This window comes from Zalophus californianus, chromosome 13 (assembly GCF_009762305.2).
Source record: "Zalophus californianus isolate mZalCal1 chromosome 13, mZalCal1.pri.v2, whole genome shotgun sequence".
NCBI classification, from domain to species: domain Eukaryota; kingdom Metazoa; phylum Chordata; class Mammalia; order Carnivora; family Otariidae; genus Zalophus; species Zalophus californianus.
The window spans coordinates 7071626-7088797 of NC_045607.1; the positions used below are offsets into that span (position 1 = coordinate 7071626).

The 17172-nt window shown below is 50.9% G+C and overlaps 1 protein-coding gene across 5 annotated transcripts in view; it reads left to right on the plus strand.

The window, feature by feature from the left end:
* Positions 1-16265, plus strand: part of KYAT1 (kynurenine aminotransferase 1) — a 33550-nt gene extending 17285 nt beyond the window's left edge. Inside the window, exons 1-14 of one of the 5 annotated variants that reach the window (XR_003523627.1) lie at positions 4686-4897; positions 6760-6818; positions 9449-9596; positions 11724-11873; positions 11955-12041; positions 12279-12407; positions 13821-13941; positions 14262-14338; positions 14467-14556; positions 14674-14860; positions 14943-15022; positions 15521-15607; positions 15707-15841; positions 16181-16265. Coding sequence is in view for 4 of the 5 variants with exons in the window: in XM_027615037.2 (XP_027470838.1) it covers positions 4802-4897; positions 6760-6818; positions 9449-9596; positions 11724-11873; positions 11955-12041; positions 12279-12407; positions 13821-13941; positions 14262-14338; positions 14467-14556; positions 14674-14860; positions 14943-15022; positions 15521-15607; positions 15707-15772 (1377 nt within the window). In the remaining variant the exon portion in view is untranslated. Of the gene's footprint in view, positions 1-4685; positions 4898-6759; positions 6819-9448; positions 9597-11723; positions 11874-11954; positions 12042-12278; positions 12408-13820; positions 13942-14261; positions 14339-14466; positions 14557-14673; positions 14861-14942; positions 15023-15520; positions 15608-15706 lie in introns of those variants that run through there. The other 4 variants (XM_027615037.2, XM_027615035.1, XM_027615038.1 and 1 more) reach the window with 4 other exon arrangements.
* The last annotated feature ends 907 nt before the right edge of the window (positions 16266-17172 follow it).

The following is a 17172-nucleotide window of genomic DNA, read 5'->3' on the forward strand; positions in this document are numbered from 1 at the left end:
CAAATAAATTAATAAATAAAACCTTAAAAAAAAAAAGATCACTGTGATATCCAACCATAAAGTGATCCCTGCTTCTGAAAGCACCAATCTAGCGTCCCTGGACCCTCCCCCAAATCACTCCACCAAAGTCCAAATCCCATAATAAGTTCGAAGAGCCTCTCACTGAGACCCCAGAGCGCCCTGGCGTCCACGTTCCCTCACTGCAACTTCTCCATCACGGCTGTGCTCCTGGTGGTTTGGGGCTGAGGGCATGGACAGGGTTTAGCCGTTAGGCCTAATTTCCTGTTAATGAAAGAGAAACCAAAATAACAGCAGCTTGAACAAGATCCAAGATCCATCTCCTCCTCCCCACTAAGTCCAGAGATAACTGATGGTTCCACGACCATCAGGGGCCCAGGCTCCTTCCATGTTGTGGCTGTTATTTCCACCTCAGGCATGTGGAACATTCGAAATATATACAAAAGTAGAGCGTAGACTATACTAACCCCCCCAGTCTCCACCCATGGCCTGGCTTACTTCTATTCCCCTACCCGCTTCCTACTTCCACCATCTGGATCGTTTTGGATTATTTTGAAGCAAATCCCAGATATTATGTCGTCAATACTTCAAGAGACATCTCTAAAATAGAAGGACGGTTAAAAGGAAAGAAAGAAATCTCCAATACCATTAGCACAGCTAATAAATTACTGATTTCTTCATATCATACAATACGCAGTGTTCACATTTGTCCCTCAGATTCACTCCTAACATTTGGGGACCCTCAGTGGAGCCCACACAGTGGATGTCTAGATATTTACAAGTCTAATGCAGCTTTGCTCAGGGACATTCCCACCCCGGGGCCCACAGCCCGCCCCCCGAGGACCACCCTTGAGACACAGTGGCTAAGGATGCTGTGCTCCACCCAACCTTTCCTGCCTGGCATAGATTCAAACCTGAAATGAGAACTAACAAGTCCTAAGTAGTCAAGCTTGGGGGAGGGGAGTCCCAGGGAGGCTAGAGCGCCATTACCTGGGGAACCTGGGGTGCCTAGCTCAAAACCAAGCAGCCTCTTTCTCTCTGGTTCGCCCTGGGGGTAGAGGTGGGTTTTCTTCACATGCAACCTCCAGGGTGTGCATGCGCTCTCTCTCTCTCTCTCTCTCTCTCTCTCTCTCTCTCTCTCTCTCTCTGGCTCTGAGCCCCACATCCTCGGGTCAAAGAGGTCCAGTTCAGCTCGTTCTTCCCTCTCCTGTAACCCTGCTTGCTCAATCAGTTACCAAATTTTCCATACTTTCCTAAGAGATTGATAAGGAATAAGCAGCTTGGTGGGTTTTTGTTGAGTGCTTGCCCCTCGGGGCGCCCAGGATGGGAGGGGGGCACCATTTATAGCCGTTTTTTTGGAATCACAATCCCAGATTCCCATGCATTGCATTCAGTTGTCTCCTTTGCCTCTCAGCTTTCTGTTTTGACAAAGTCGGACCTACAGAAAAGGTAAAAGAACCGTGCAGTGGCCACACGTCTGCCTAGCCCCCAGATTCAGCCCTCGCTCACATCCACCGCATTTGCAACCGCCTCACTCTGCCCTGCCCTTGTATATAAATGTCTTTGCTGAATCTTTTGAAAGCAAACTGCAGACATCCTGACTCTTCACTCCTAAATGCTTCATGTGCTTCCTAAGAATGCCATCCCCCCACATAAACACCCCTCATTATCACCCTCAGAGAAATTGACCAGTGATTCCATCATGCCCTCTGATGGACAAGCCATATTCAGATTTCTCCAGCTGTGCCACAGATACCCTTTAGGATACCATTTCACTGTTCTTGTCTCCAATCCAAGGGGTCATATGTTGCATTTGCTTACTGGGTCTCTTTGGCAGCACCGCCCCAGACCCCCAAACCCTCACCTCTTTTTCAGTGCTGTGGTCTAACCCCCTGGAGGAGAGAGGGAAGAAAGGAAGGCTGGAAGGAAAAGTCTCAGACGGCAGTGCAATTCTTAGAAAAGCCTCCCTTTCTCTCTGTCTCTCATGAATAAATAAAGAAAATCTTTTAAAAAAAATAAATAAAAATTTTAAAGAAAGAAAATTTCAGCAAAACCAGTGGGAGTCCTCGGGAGTGCCCTATCTCCCAGCGACAGCTGACCTCCCTGTCTTTCAGACACTGGCCGGGGCAGCCAGGGAAGCACATGGAAGCCCGGCCTTAGTGCTAAGGACCTGGGATGTATTTCTGAGCACGGCTGTCTCCTCAGTCAGTTAGGCTCCTGCCAGTCAGAGAGACACATTATTGTGGCCTCCGCAATGGTACCGCCTTTTTTTTTTAACCTTGGTGATTTTTATTTAATTTTAATTTTTTAAGGTCATTTATTTATTTAATTTATTTATTATTATTATTTCTTTAAGTAGGCTCCGTGCTGGGCTTGAACTCAAGACCCTGAGATTGGGGGCGCCTGGGTGGCTCAGTCGTTAAGCGTCTGCCTTCGGCTCAGGTCATGATCCCGGGGTCCTGGGATCGAGCCCTACATTGGGCTCCCTGCTCGGTGGGAAGCCTGCTTCTCCCTCTCCCACTCCCCCTGCTGGTGTTCCCTCTCTCGCTGTATCTCTGTCTGTCAAATAAATAAATAAAATCTTAAAAAAAAAAAAAGACCCTGAGATTGAAACCTGAGCTGAGATCAAGAGTCAGACACATAAAAAAAGGGGAGGGGGCACCTGGGTGGCTCAGATGGTTGGGTGTCTGCCTTTGGCTTGGGTCATGGTCTCCTGGTTCTGGGATTGAGCCCTATGTCGGGCTTCTAGCTCCCTGGGAGTCTGCTTCTCCGTCTCCCTCTGCCTCTGCCCCTGTCTCTCTTTCTCTCTCAAATGAATAAATAAAATCTTAAAAAAAAAAAAAAAGTCAGACACCTAACCAACTGAGCCACGCAGGCGCCCCTAAAGATTTTTTTATTTTTAAGTAATCTCTACACCCAGTGTGGGGCTCAAACTCACGACCTAGAGATCAAGAGTTGCACATTCCACCGACTGAGCCAGCCAGGTGCCCCTAAACCTTGGTGGTTTTTAAAAACCGTTTTATTGAAATATAATGCTAAGCACGTACCGTCTAACTCAACCATTCCAAGTGTACTGTTCACTGGTTTTTAGTATGGCCACACCACAATCTAATTTTAGAACATTTTCATTACACCAAAAAGATAGCCAGTAACGTAGCAGTCAGTCCCCATTTCTGCCCCCAGACTCCCACCCCTAGCCCAAGGCAATCACCGATTTACTATCTCTAGCGCTTTGCCTGTTTTGTATAAATGGAATCGTGTAATGTGTGGTCTTTTGCGACTGGCTTCTTTTACTTAGCACAACGTTGTCAAGCTTCATCCGTTTTGTAGCAGGTGTCAGAACCTCATCCCCTTTTATTGCCGAATGATATCCTATCACATGGATTTACTACATTTTGTTGATCTAGGGATGTCCCTCCCCACTCACGTTCTCTCTCCCTCTCTCAAATAAATCAATCAATCAATCAATAAAACCTCTAAGAAATGAAAATAAAGAGAATTTGTTTTGCCATGTAAGTTTCTAGCTGATAAACTTTCTGTATCCTTGAAACACTTGTAATTATCCCTGATATTTGTTGTAACCATTCTAGTAGGTGTGAAGTAGTATTTGCCCAGTGACTAAGGATGTTGAGCATCTTTTCATGGGCCTATTAACCATTTATGTATCTTCCTTGGAGAAATTCAGATTTATGATTCACAAATACTTACCCCCCTACTTTTATCTTTTCACTTTCTTGACGGTGTTCTTCGAGGCACAAAAGTTTTTAATTTTGGTGAAAGCCATATTATCTGTTCTTTTCTTTTGTTGCCTGCACTTTTGGTGTCATACCTAAGAAACTGTCTTCTAATTCAAGATCACAAAGATAGACTTCCAGTTTTCTTCCGGGAGTTTTATATTTTTGGGTCTTGTATTTAGGTCCATGATCCACTTTGAGTTAGTTTTGTGTATGTTGTGAGGTAGGGGTACAAATTCATTCTTTTTTTTTTTTTTTTTAAGATTTTATTTATTTGACAAAGAGAGACACAGAGAGAGAGGGAACACAAGCAGGGGGAGTGGGAGAGGGAGAAGCAGGCTTCCCGTGGAGCGGGGAGCCTGATGCGGGACTCGATCCCAGGACCCCGGGATCATGACCTGAGCCGAAGGCAGATGCTTAACGACTGAGCCACCCAGGCACCCCGGGGCATTCATTTTTTAAATGTATGTCTTTTAATTCTCTTTTAATCTACCATGCCCTGGACCTTTTTTCCCTTTTACTTTATTTGTTGAAGAAACAGGGTCATTTGTGGATCACCTCTCCATGGTGTCATCTAACACATTCTTCTGTCCCTTGTGTTTTAGTAATCCAGTGGCATGGTCTGATTCAGATTTGGTTTTAGCACAGGAATAATTAGCAGGAGGTGTGTGTGTTTCCGGAGTCAGAACATAATGTAGGGTTGACTCTCCCTGTGATGTTAGGGGTCATTCATGATCTTTACCTGGACCTCCCCCACCCCCAGCCCTTAGAGGTAATTTACATTTTGAAAGGGTCACTCTGATTGCTGCGGTTCAGGGGGCTATAGGTGTGAGGGATAATCATGCAAGAAAGCACTTGTTGCCATGCCTGGCACAGAGTGACCAGTCAATAAATATTAGCTCTTACTGTTGCTGTTGTTGTTGTTGTTGTTAGAGCTGTGTGTGGGGGACCCACGCCCTGGCCTCGGAGCCATTTTTTGGCCAGAACGTTCTCCTCCCTCTCCTCTGCCCTGGAGGAGAAGTCACCAGTGTCCCAAGGCTCTGGGAGGCATGTTCAGGAATGTGACGGCCATCCATTTGCACCTGGCTGGGGTCTTCCAGAGAAAGAAGGCTGGAACTTCTCTCGCTCGGTGCTTGCACCAGACTGTAAGTGCTCTAGCCCCATGTGTTTTGCTGCCCAATCCAGGGCCCCTGTGATCTGGCATGGTCCTGGCTTCAAAGCTGTGCATGACGCTCTTCTTTCAGGTTGCCTTCCCTGACTGTAGCCTGGAGGGGACCTTTGCCTTGCCTTGCCTTGCCTTTCCTCTAAGGAGGACTTGTAGCTCTGCATCTGAATGGTCTGCATGGTGCTGTGCTACCTCCCCATCATCCCCTAAGCCCAGCCCAGTGTTCAGTACACAGTAGGTGCTCAATAGACATTGGCTGAGGAATACATTATACATAAGGCCAAGAACAGGCACTGTTTCCTCACTTATGCAATCACTGTGTGACATACTTGAAGGTGACACCTTTGAGTTCCCCCAAGTTTCTGTGGTCCCATCATATTTACCTCCTTCCTATTCTCATTCACCTCCTTTGTTCTCTCTCTCTCTCTCTCTATGCCTCTGTACCCCCTACCCCTTGCCCCACCCCAACCTTCTCAAACTTCCCTTGCTCCAACTTGCATCCCCCATCTCCCCGACCTTCATCTTCATTTTTTTAAGATTTTATTTTTAAGTCATCTCTACACCCAACATGGGGCTTGAACTCACAACCCCGAGATCAAGAGTTACATGTTCTACTGATTAAGCCAGCCAGGCGCCCCTCTATTTTTTTAAATATGATGCATCCCCAATTCAAAAATAATTCCTTATAGCATTGAAACCATGATACCATCAGTGTAAGATACACTGTTATTGTATGGACTAGTAAAGCGGGGCGGGAAATGCCAATTAGACATGCTAGAGATTCTGAGAAACATTTGAATTCAGAGAACATGCAAGGCCAAAAAAAAAAAATGCCCATATCAGAATCAATCCAATATGGTGTGATCTCCATACAAAAAAATTGGAACCATAGAAAAGCATACACATGGGGCACCTGGCTGGCTCAGTTGGAAGAGCATGCAACTCTTGATCTCAGGGTTATGAGTTTGAGCCCTACGTTGGGTGTAAAGATTACTTAAATACATAAACTTAAGAAAGAGAGAAAGAAAGAAAGAAAAAGAAAAGCACACACATGAAATTAAATCACCTATAATTCCACCACTCAGAGAGAACCTTTGTTAACATTTTGATGTATTTCCCTTCCAAACTTTTTTTTCCGTCCACTCATATATGGTTATAGAAAAATGTACGTGTATACAAATATATAGTAGGGTATATTTTTTACAAAACATACTCATACTTTTTACTTTTACTTTACAAAACATACTGTTTTGTAGCCTGTTTTATTGATGTCGGCATATCCATTGATAGATATTCTTCTAAAATAGATATTATTCTTCTTGGGTACCTGGCTGGTTCAGTAGGTAGACCATACGACTCTTCATCTCAGGGTCGTGAGCTGGAGCCCCAGGTGGGGCGTAACGTTTACTTTAAAAAAATTATTTTTAAAAAAACGCGATTTTTCTCGTCTATAAAATGGGACCAGCCAGACTGTGCTGAGTTTAGCAAGACCATCCTAAAGGGGAGCCGCTGCCGTCATGTTGGCAAGCTCTCGTCTCCCTCCCTCTGCCCCCCGCCCCCGCCCCCGCCCCCGCCCCCGCCCCCGCCCCCGCCCCCGCCCCTCTTCCTCCTCAGTCCTGCCTAACTGGTCAGTATCTGGTCTGAGTCCACCCACACTTGGAGCCCGGCTGGTGGGTGGGGCAAGTGCGGCGGCCGGAATGGGGCGGGGCCAGGCCGGAGGCGGGCTGGAGCCCGTCCTGCGCTCGGAGAGTGCGGATCTGCACCCCTCCCACTAGGGGGCGGGGGCTGGGGTCAGGTAAAAGCCCCATCTGCAGCACTCTGACCTGCTTGCTTGGTTTCCAGTTCGCCATGGCCAAGCGGCTCCCGGCTCGCAGGCTGGACGGGATTGACCACAACCCATGGTGAGCTCGGCAGGGCTGGGGAAGCATGTGGGTGTCCCCTCGGGCGTGAGGGCGGGACAGGGCTGGAGGTGTCTGGGTTTGCAGTAACCGGCCGGTACCGAGGACGGCCGCCGTGCCCCGGACTGTGAGATTTGCAGCCACGGCCTGGGAGACGTGAGACCGGGAGCAGCAGGCCTGGTTTCGAATCTCAGCTTCACCCCGCTTGGCTGTGGCGCCGGGGGTAAGGGGGGAGACTCACCTGCTCTTACCCAGGCACCAGGCTCGGCGCTTTCCAGGGATTATTTTATTTCCCACTTAGTGCAGAGTAAAATACACTAAGTAAGATAAGGTAAAATACAGGCAGCTCTGCACTGGAATTTGCTGAGGTTAATTTCTTTTCTCTGTTGACTTGTTCTAAATATGAAAGAAGCATGTGCCCATTGTTACTGCTAACACAACGGATGCAGTGGGAAGGTGTGTAAGAGAAATGTAGGGATTTTTCCTGATCCCTCCCCACCACCTTTGGCCAGCAGCACAGAGGCTCAAACTCAGAAGTTAAGAGTCACATGCTCTACCCACTGAGCCAGCCAGGCGCCCCAACATCCCTGTACTTTCTTTCTTTTTTTTTTTTTAAAGATTTTATTTATTTATTTGAGAGAGAGAGAATGAGAGATAGAGAGCACGAGAGGGAAGAGGGTCAGAGGGAGAAGCAGACTCCCTGCTGAGCAGGGAGCCCGACGTGGGACTCGATCCCGGGACTCCAGGATCACGACCTGAGCCGAAGGCAGCCGCTTAACCAACTGAGCCACCCAGGCGCCCCCATCCCTGTACTTTCAAAAAAAAAAGTTGTTGGCTGTTGTTTTTACAAAACATGAGACCCATTTTTTTTTCTTTTTCTTTTTTAGAGAGAGCGAGCAGGCGTGGTCACATGGGAGGGTTGGGAGATGGGGGGAGGGGCAGAGGGAGAGGGAGAGAGAATCCTAGGCAGGCTTCATTTCCAGCAAGGAGCACGACGCAGGGCTCGATCTCACGACTGGGAGAGCAGGACCTGAGCCAAAATCAACAGTTGGACGCTCAACCAACTGAGCCACCCGGGCGCACCCCCCCCCCATTTTTTTTTCAAACCCCCCTCGTGTACAGCACTTTGTGCTTTGCAAAGATCTTCCGCCTGATGCTCCATGGTGTTTGGGACAGAGGAGCCAGGCCCAAAACTCCTCTAGCCCCAGCCCCACTCCTCTAGCATCCAGCTGCCCCCTGGGTTGTACCACGTTCCATCCTGTGTGTGACAGAGGCTGGTTCGCCTCGTGGGCCTTTGCAGGTAAGGTAAGAGTCCAACTCCAAGGGAGGAAATGACAAGGAGGCAGGCTGGGAGAGGCAGCAAGACTCTTTCCTGACTCACAGACCTGGCAGACTCTTGAACCCAACACCCCCATTATGCAGAAGGGGAGATTGAGGCCAAGAGAGGCCAAGTCTCATGCAAAGGCGGGGCAGGGCAGAAGCAGGCCTGTGGAGAATGTATGGGACGGGGTGGGGGGGTTGCCGGGGGATGAAGGCCATGGTAGTCAGGACAAAAGGGCCCCAAGTTCTTGCTAACCCCAGAGTGGTGGCCTGAGGATCGGGACCTTAGAGACCCAACCTAGAGGGCAGCTGGTCTCTGTAGGGCACTTGAGCCTGGTTCCCCTGTTCCAATCACGATGGAACATCCGCCACCTGATTTTGCATCTCAGCTCTACCCTCAGCTGCTATGTGACTCTGGGCAGGTCACTAGCCTCTCTGAGCCAAAGCAACTTCAGAGGTATTGTGGGGTTCTGGGGAGAAAATGACAGATTTTAGATGGAACAATATTGTTAGGCAAATTCAACACAGCCAAGGCTGACTTCTCTGCCCACAACCAACCTGCAACCACACACCAGGCTCCTCATCCAGCCTCTCAGCCTCTCTCTGTTTCCCTGAGGAGGTGGCCACAAGCCAGGGCCAGAAGAAAGGTTGTTGAGGGCCAGAAATGGCAGATGGCGGGGCTGGTGGGGCCCCAGTCTGTCCAGGCTAATGGTCTAGAGCATAAACTTTGCTTCCAACCGATGTTGAATCAAAGGCTGGCTGGGCCATGAACTAACTGGGAGTCCTTGGGCAAATCACCGCCAGCCTCAGCTTCTCTGTCCCCATTGTGACTCAGGAACGGGACATACGTCATATGTATGGGAAGGTTATTGAGCACACATTTCAAACTGTGGTTCGTGAAATCCACTTAGGAAGTCTCAACAAATATTTCTGAAGAATGGGTAGGATAGGGGCCCCTGGGTGGCTCAGTCAGTTGAGCGTCTGGCTCCCAGTCTCAGCTCAGGACTTGATCTCAGGGTTGTGAGTTCAAGTCCCATGCCGGGCTCCACGTGGGGGCATGGAGCCTACTTTTAAAAAGTAGGATGCGGGATTAGCACAGTGCTTGGGCTACATAATCCCAAAGCGAGGACCAGTTTTGACCCATCTCAGCAGGATCTCAACTGGAGCAGATGCTAACCATCCAGTTTTTCTGGAATGAGCCCAGTGCATGGTTCATCCTGCCCTGGATGAACAGGTGGAAGTTTATTTGCCCTGGAAACAGGTGGAAGTCCAGGTCTGGGCGGACTGGTGTCAACTCTTCATTTGTTGCTCAGGGTGGAGTTTGGCAAAATGGCCAGTGAGTATGATGTCGTGAACTTGGGCCAAGGCTTCCCTGACTTCCCACCCCCAGACTTCGCAGTTCAAGCCTTTCAGCTCGCCCTCAGCGGTGACTTCATGCTCAACCAGTACACCAGGGCATTTGTGAGTCTCTCTGCCGCGCCGGAGGCCCTGGGGGAGGAAGGGTCAGGCCTTTCTGAGCATCAGGCCCACTTGGGTGTCAGTGTTCTGGAGCAGAGTCCAGAGAAGTCAGTGTGACTATAGTTCAGTGTTCACCAAGTGTCTCCTCTGTTCCAGGCCCGGGACAGCTCATGGTCTGGGCAAAGACAGACAAAAAAACCATGAGCTGGGAGCTCAGGGTCTAGTAGGAAAAGCAGACCAAATAAATAAATAAAACAAAAGCAGAACAAAGGTTATTGATATACTGTGATAGGGGAGGATGGGGTGCTCTGGGAGCAGGAAGAAGGGAATGAAATCTGGGGAGACCAGAGAAGGCTTCCTGGAGGAGGTGACCCGTAAGCTGAGTCTCGAAAGACAAGCTGCTGACTGATCTGACTCAAAATCCAAACTCTTTATGTAAAGGTCACAGAGTAGGTATTTGCCAGTCCTTGGTTGAGTAAAGCAGTAAATGGTTCTTAAACTTTGGTATGCATCAGAATTACCTGGGGAGAATTTCCTCCAATTCCACCATCCAGAGATAACTACGACCAATAGTTTGCTACTTTGCTGAGCGTTTAGACTTTTAAACTTTTAACTTTTTAATGTGCTTGTATAAACGCACACACACTCACATAATGAGATTTGCGTTTTTTTAGCACAAATGGACTCGTACTATAATGCTCTGTTGCTTGTTTATTTCACTAAACAGCATGTCATGGGCGACTTTCCATGTCAGAATAGTCTCATTCTTTCTAAGGGCCACATAGTATTCCCTTGCCTAGCTGTGCCATAATTTATTGAACCAGCCCTGCACTGATGGGCTCGTTTGGCTCTGTCACTATTATAAGCAATGGCACAGTGAATATTTCTGTATCTATATTTTTGTACACATGTGTGAGCGTTTCTCTGAGACAAATCCCTGGAAGTAAAACTAGAGAGTCAAAGGGTGCAAGCATTTCAAAATGTGATGGATGTTGTCAAACTGCTTTCCAAAAAGGTTTACTCACATCCCCATCAACACACTGGTCTCATACTCTTGCCAGCCGTGGGCATTATCCATCTTTTTAATATTGGTATGTTCTTTTTTTTTTTTTAAGATTTTATTTATTTATTTGACAGAGAGAGACACAGCGAGAGAGGAAACACAAGCAGGGGGAGTGGGAGAGGGAGAAGCAGGCTTCCCGCGGAGTAGGGAGCCCGATGTGGGGCTCGATCCCAGGACCCCGGGATCATGACCCAAGCCGAAGGCAGATGCCCAACGACTGAGCCACCCAGGCGCCCCTAATATTGATATGTTCTTTTTTTTTTAAAGATTTTATTTATTTATTCATGAAAGACAGAGAGAGAGAGAGAGAGAGAGAGAGAGAGAGGCAGAGGGAGAAGCAGGCTCCCAAGGAACAGGGAGCCCGATGCGGGACTCGATCCCAGGACCCCGGGATCATGGACCTGAGCCAAAGGCAGATGCTTAACCATCTGAGCCACCCAGGCGCCCCATATTGATATGTTCTTATAGCAATATTTCATTGTTGCTTTTATTTGCTTTTCTTCAGTTATTGGGCATCAGTCCTTCTTCTTTCATGACCGACTCCATTTTCTCATTTGGGTCTGTATCTTTGTCTTGTTGTTTTATAAGAGCTCTTTATAGATTAAACATCTTACCTCTTTCTCTTAGTTTGCAATGTTTTGTCTTTTCACTTTGCTCCTGGTATATTTTGCCATACAGAAATTTTTAATTTTTACATGGTCAAGTCTGGTTGAGTGAATTATTTAGTGAAGTTCTAGACCTTGGGGTTTCAGTCCTTTGGCTTAGCCTCGAGTGTTTTATAAGTGTCCTCAGCAAACAAGTGTACAGATCCAACTTGGATCTGTGGACAGTGCTCCACAAAGTCATGCACTCTGTCCGGTTCTCCACCAAATCCTAGCCCTGGACTTTGGGCCTGCACGGAACAGGTTTGATGGCCAGCACTGGTGGAGGAAATGAAAGAACTCACCATATAGGAGCCCATTTTGCCTCAGGCCTGCTGCTGGAAAGTGCTAGAACTGCCTGAATGCAGCTGAGCAGGAGGGTGGGCCCAAGGTGAGCCAGGCGACTGACCGCTGCTGTCCTGGCAGGGTTACCCACCCCTGACAAAGATCTTGGCAAGTTTCTTTGGGAAGCTGCTGGAACAGGAGATAGACCCACTCAAGAACGTGCTGGTGACTGTGGGTGCCTATGGGGCCCTGTTCACAGCCTTCCAGGCCCTGGTGGATGAAGGAGATGAGGTGAGTGAGCAAGGCTCGGGCTGGGTAGGGATGAGGGGCAAGGGGCGATACTGACCCCAGCTAATCTGATCCTTTTGCTAGGTCATCATCATAGAGCCCTTTTTTGACTGTTATGAACCCATGACATTGATGGCAGGGGGTCACCCTGTGTTTGTGACCCTGAAGCCGGTGAGGATGCTGGTTGGGGTATGGGTGGGCAGAGGGGTCCAAGGAGTGTGTTGTGTTGGCCCCTGGGAGGTGGGAAAGAAGGAAGGAAAGGAGGCCGGTTGCTCCAGGATGGGGAGGGGTATCCAGAGTCCCAGAGGAGAGAGGGTGGGGACAGATGCCTATGAAGGCAGGCCAGATCCTTGGAGCTGAATGTCAGGTAGCTTATTAATTGCTGCCCCCTTCCACCTCCTCTTACAGAGCCCTACCGGGGATGGGGAACTGGATTCTGCCGGCAACTGGCGGCTGGACCCCACAGAGCTGGCCAGCAAGTTTACCTCTCGTACCAAAGCCCTAATCCTCAACACGCCCAACAACCCCTTGGGAAAGGTACCTGAGAGACCTCCTTTCAGGGACCCCTCCAGACTGGGTTCAAGTCCCTGCTATGTTACTGATTTGCTGCGTCGGGCCTCAGTTTCTTCATCTGTGAAATGGGAGGGCAATGTGTAATGAGCTCTGAGGACCGAGGCTCCCCAAGGTCCCAGGGACAGGGGCAGGAATCCCCTTGGAAGGTATAAGTGCTGGCCGGTGGAGCAGACTGGGTGCCTCCATGACCCCGGAGACCCTGGGAATGGTGACTTCATCTCTTGGAATGTCTTCTCATATGTAAAATGGGAACATGACAGAACTGATGTACAGGAAAATCCAGTTGTCCAACTGGGTGTCTCTCCCCTCATATGACCACTGCACTTAGGACACTCTGACCCCAGGTGTGGGGGACCCCACACCCGGCAATTCTGCAACACCAGCTGGGGTAGCATCAGATCCCATAGGTTAGGGCTCAGTCCCACAAGGCTGCCCGCCCTTCAGATGCCAGCCCTGCTTGTCACCTCTGCTTCTGACCAACGGGCTATAAATTTGAGGTTCCCACCACGTCCTCCTCGGGTTCTATTAATTTGCTGGCACCGCTCACAGAACTCAGGGAAACACTTAGGTTTACTAGTTTATTAAAGGATACAAATGAGAAAGGAGACAACAGCTAGATGAAGAGATACACAGAGCGAGGTCTGGGAGGATCCTGAGGAGCTGCGTCACCCTCCCAGTATATGGATGTGTTCACCAATCTGGAAGCACTCCAAACACTGTACTATTGGGATTTTGTGGAGGCTTCCTCACATAGGCATCATTATTATAATTTTTTAAAGATTTTATTTATTTGAGAGAGAGAGACAGAGCATGTGTGCATGAGCCGGGGGAAGGGCAGAGGGAGAGGAAGAAGCTGACTTCCCACTGAGCAGGGAAACTGACCCTGGGATCATGACCTGAGCTGAAGGCAGGTGCTTAACGAACTGAGCCACCCAGGTGTCCCATGATTAATTATGAACTCATTTCCAGCCCCTCCCTTCTCTGTAGGATGCAGGTGGGGCTGAAATTCCAAGCTACCCAGGTGCCCACCCAGAGTCACCTCGTTAGAACAAAAAACACTTCTCGTGCTCTTTTCATTTAGGAATTTACTTGGGCTTTAGGACCCCTGTGTCAGGCGTCAAAGACTGAACATTAGAACAAGAGATGCTCCCAGTGCCCCTGTGACTTGAGACATTTACAAGGGTTTTAGGAGCTCTGTGCCAGGAACCGGAGGGCAGAGACCAACATGTATGTTTTCTGTTAGCTCGCAGCAGACCTCCCAGGGTCAGTGTTGCAAGGGATCCAATAGGATGGGATGGAAAAGCCCTTAGCAGCGAACGCGGTGGTATCCGTTCATCTCTCTGAGCAGACCTCTCTGCTTGGGGATGGTCCCCACAGGTGTTCTCCAAGGCAGAACTGGAGCTGGTGGCCAGCCTGTGCCAGCAGCATGACGTGATCTGCATCAGTGACGAGGTCTACCAGTGGCTGGTCTATGACGGGCACCAGCATGTCAGCATTGGTGAGCCATGCCGGCCTGGGGGCCTCCATTCCCGTGGACATTTGTGGCAGGGCCCTGAGCCCAGTCTGGGAGTCCGAGCAGGCCCCGTGATTAGGCAGTGACCTGGGGCAGTGACTCTGCCTCTCTGAGAGCAGGAGGTCACAAGGGCACAGCCTCCCGGGGTGGTCATGAACAGGAGCTGAGATGAGCCCTGGAAATAGCTCAGTGCATAGCAGGGGCCGGGGTGCCGAGAGCCCCAGTGTGTGCTGGGGGCCCGGCCGCCACCCCTCCCCTGCCCCTCACCCCCGGTCTCAGTAGCTACTCTCTTTGGCCTTGGGCAGCCAGCCTCCCTGGCATGTGGGAACGCACCCTGACCATTGGCAGCGCTGGCAAGAGCTTCAGTGCCACTGGCTGGAAGGTGAGTCGATGAGGGTTGGGGTACCTCCTTCCCCCATGATCCGGGGCAGGCGAGGCTGCACTGGGAATCAAGAAGGGGGCTGGCCAGGCCCTGAAGGGCCTCACCCCCTCCCCGTGTTCCCGGTCCAGGTGGGCTGGGCCCTGGGCCCGGACAGTCTCATGAAGCACCTGCGCACCGTGCAGCAGAACAGTGTCTATCACTGTCCCACGCAGGGCCAGGTGAGGAGAGTCAGGGCACCCTGCCGTGGGGGGCGGGGCCGCCACAGAGCCCGGTCCGATCACGCCACTAACCGTCCCCCCCCCCCCCCGCCCCGTGTGCACACCCGCCCTCCTCAGGCCGCGGTGGCCCAGAGCTTCCAGCACGAGCAACTGCACTTTGGCCAACCCAGCAGCTACTTTGTGCAGCTTCCCCAAGCCATGTGGCGCTCCCGGGACCACATGGTTCGCAGCCTGCAGTCTGTGGGCCTGAGGCCCGTGGTCCCCCAGGGCAGCTACTTCCTCATCGCAGACATCTCAGACTTCAGTGAGCAGGACTGGCCAGGCTGGGCGGAGGGGGGCCGGGTGCTGGAGGTGGCCCAGGGCTCAGCATGGCTTCTGCCCTCCAGAGAGCAAGATGCCCGACTTGCCAGGTGATGTGGATGAGCCCTACGACAAACGCTTCGTCAAGTGGATGATCAGGAACAAGGTGGGCCGGGCTCGGCCAGGGCCCCTGTGGGTGCTTTTAGAGGCCGAGCCCCTATCCAGCCCAGCCTCTGCCATCAGCCCTAGTACCGGGGTGCATCTGTGTCTGGAATTTGCCAAAAGATGCTGTGTGGGCTGGCAGGCCTCCCTGGGCTCTCAGGGCCTCGGCCGTCTTGTCTGTACGGTGCAGAGTTGGTGCATTAACCCCGAGCGCATCCAGCTCTGAGCTCTGATCCTAAGGCTGATTTCTTCTCTGGCTACGCCCTGACCTGCCACGTGGCGCTGCCCCCCTTGGCAGCCTCCACCTCCCCTCTGTACACAGGGAGGGACTGGCAACGATGCTCTGCCATTCTTTTCCGCTGACCTTGACCCAGCACTGAGAGGTGCTGCCCCGAAGCTAACTGTCCCTGCCTCAGCCCATCGTGGGAAGCTCTCTGTCGCCCAGAGTCAGAGCCTGCCATGCTGTGGGGCGGGGTTGAGGCATGGGCTTCCTCCTCCCCAGGGCTTGGCGGGCATCCCGGTCTCCATCTTCTACAGCAGGCCACATCAGAAGCACTTTGACCACTATGTCCGCTTCTGTTTTGTGAAGGTAAAGGACGGGGTCGGTGGGGAGAGAGGGCCTCCTCAAGCTCCCCGGGGCCCACTGGTGGTACGGGGAGAGGGGTGGGACCGATCTGTGTTGGTGCAGGATGAGTCCACGCTCCAGGCCCTGGACGAGAAGCTGCAGAAATGGAAGGATGAACTCAGGCCCTGACGCCGCCTGCTCATCCCGGCCCCACCTGGTTCCTGAATGTTCTTTGCCAGGGTGTCAGCCCCTTCCCAGGTTCGACGTAGATTGAGCTGGGTGCCCCCTTCTCTGCGACACAGGATGTCCCCAGGGAAGAGCCCTCCTTCTTGATCTTGGTGGATTCAGGAGCGCTTCCCACAGTACCTATATTCCTGTCATAGGGGTGAGGTGCACCTGACCTGGGCCTGTTCCTGCTCCTCCCTAGATTGGGTCATAGAGTCTTGGGTCCCCTCTGTACTCTCCCCAGACTTGTCTGGGACTCAAGGGACAGAGTCCAGCAGCGTACTGGCCTTGAGTCCCGGCCCTGCTCTGGCCCCGGCCCTGCACTGGCCCCAGCCTAGGCTCTGGCATCGCACCCTTTCTTTCTCTCCTTAGATAACCTCGGGAAGTGGTCTTTAGGCTTGAGTCCTCAAGCCGGTACTTTTCACCCATAATAAAGCTTGAACTTATTTAGACCCTTATTGGCTGCCTCTCTTTGCTTCACACGGTGGTGCTGATCGCTGATGGGGCCTGGGGCGAAACGGAAGACACCTCAGTGAAACTTAGATCCCAGCCCCTCTTTGTACAAATGTGTTTTGTGGAGTAAAACAGAGGCCCAGAGCAGGGCAGGGACTGGGGACTTGTGCTGAACCCGGGGCTCAGAAGGGGTGTGGCTGTGGCACGTTGTGCATGTGTTAGGAGGTGGGGGCCTCCGTTGAGTGTCTGACAGGGAGACACGAACAGTCTCCTGTCTCACAGGGGTCAGAGTGCAGGCCAGGAGGGCCAGGGAGTTTAGGCAGAAGGGGAAGGAAGTAGCGCATTTAATTGTGCACCCCCCTGTGTCAGGGGCCTAGATGCCCACCATCTCATTAAACAAGCCCCTGAGACGGGAGTTACTATCTGCATTGTACAAGTGAGGAAGCCACTTTGGATGTGATGTGACTTGCCGAAAGCCATCTGGCTGGCAAAGGCAGAAGCAGCTTTGTTCCCAGGGGTGGGCGTCTCAATAGAAAGCAACAGTAACTCCTGAATTCATTTGGAAGGTGGTGCTGGGGACTTGAAGTCGCCTTACATTGCAGGCCCATGTGTTTGCTCATTTGATCCATTTAATTGGGGGAGCTGATGGGAACATATGATATATTAAAATGTACTTAGTGTATGTCCCTGGTTCCCAGCACAGAGCTCCTAAAACCCTTGGAATTCCCTGAGAGAGAGGACTGTCTTCTGTTTTTGTTCTTTTTTTCCTTTTTAAAGATTTTATTTATTTATTTGAGAGAGTGAGAGATGAACAGGGGGTAGGGAGAGGGAGAGACAGGCTCCCCGTGGAGCAGGGAGCCAGATTCCGGGCTCGATCCCGGGACCCTGGGATCATGAGCTGAGCCAAAGGC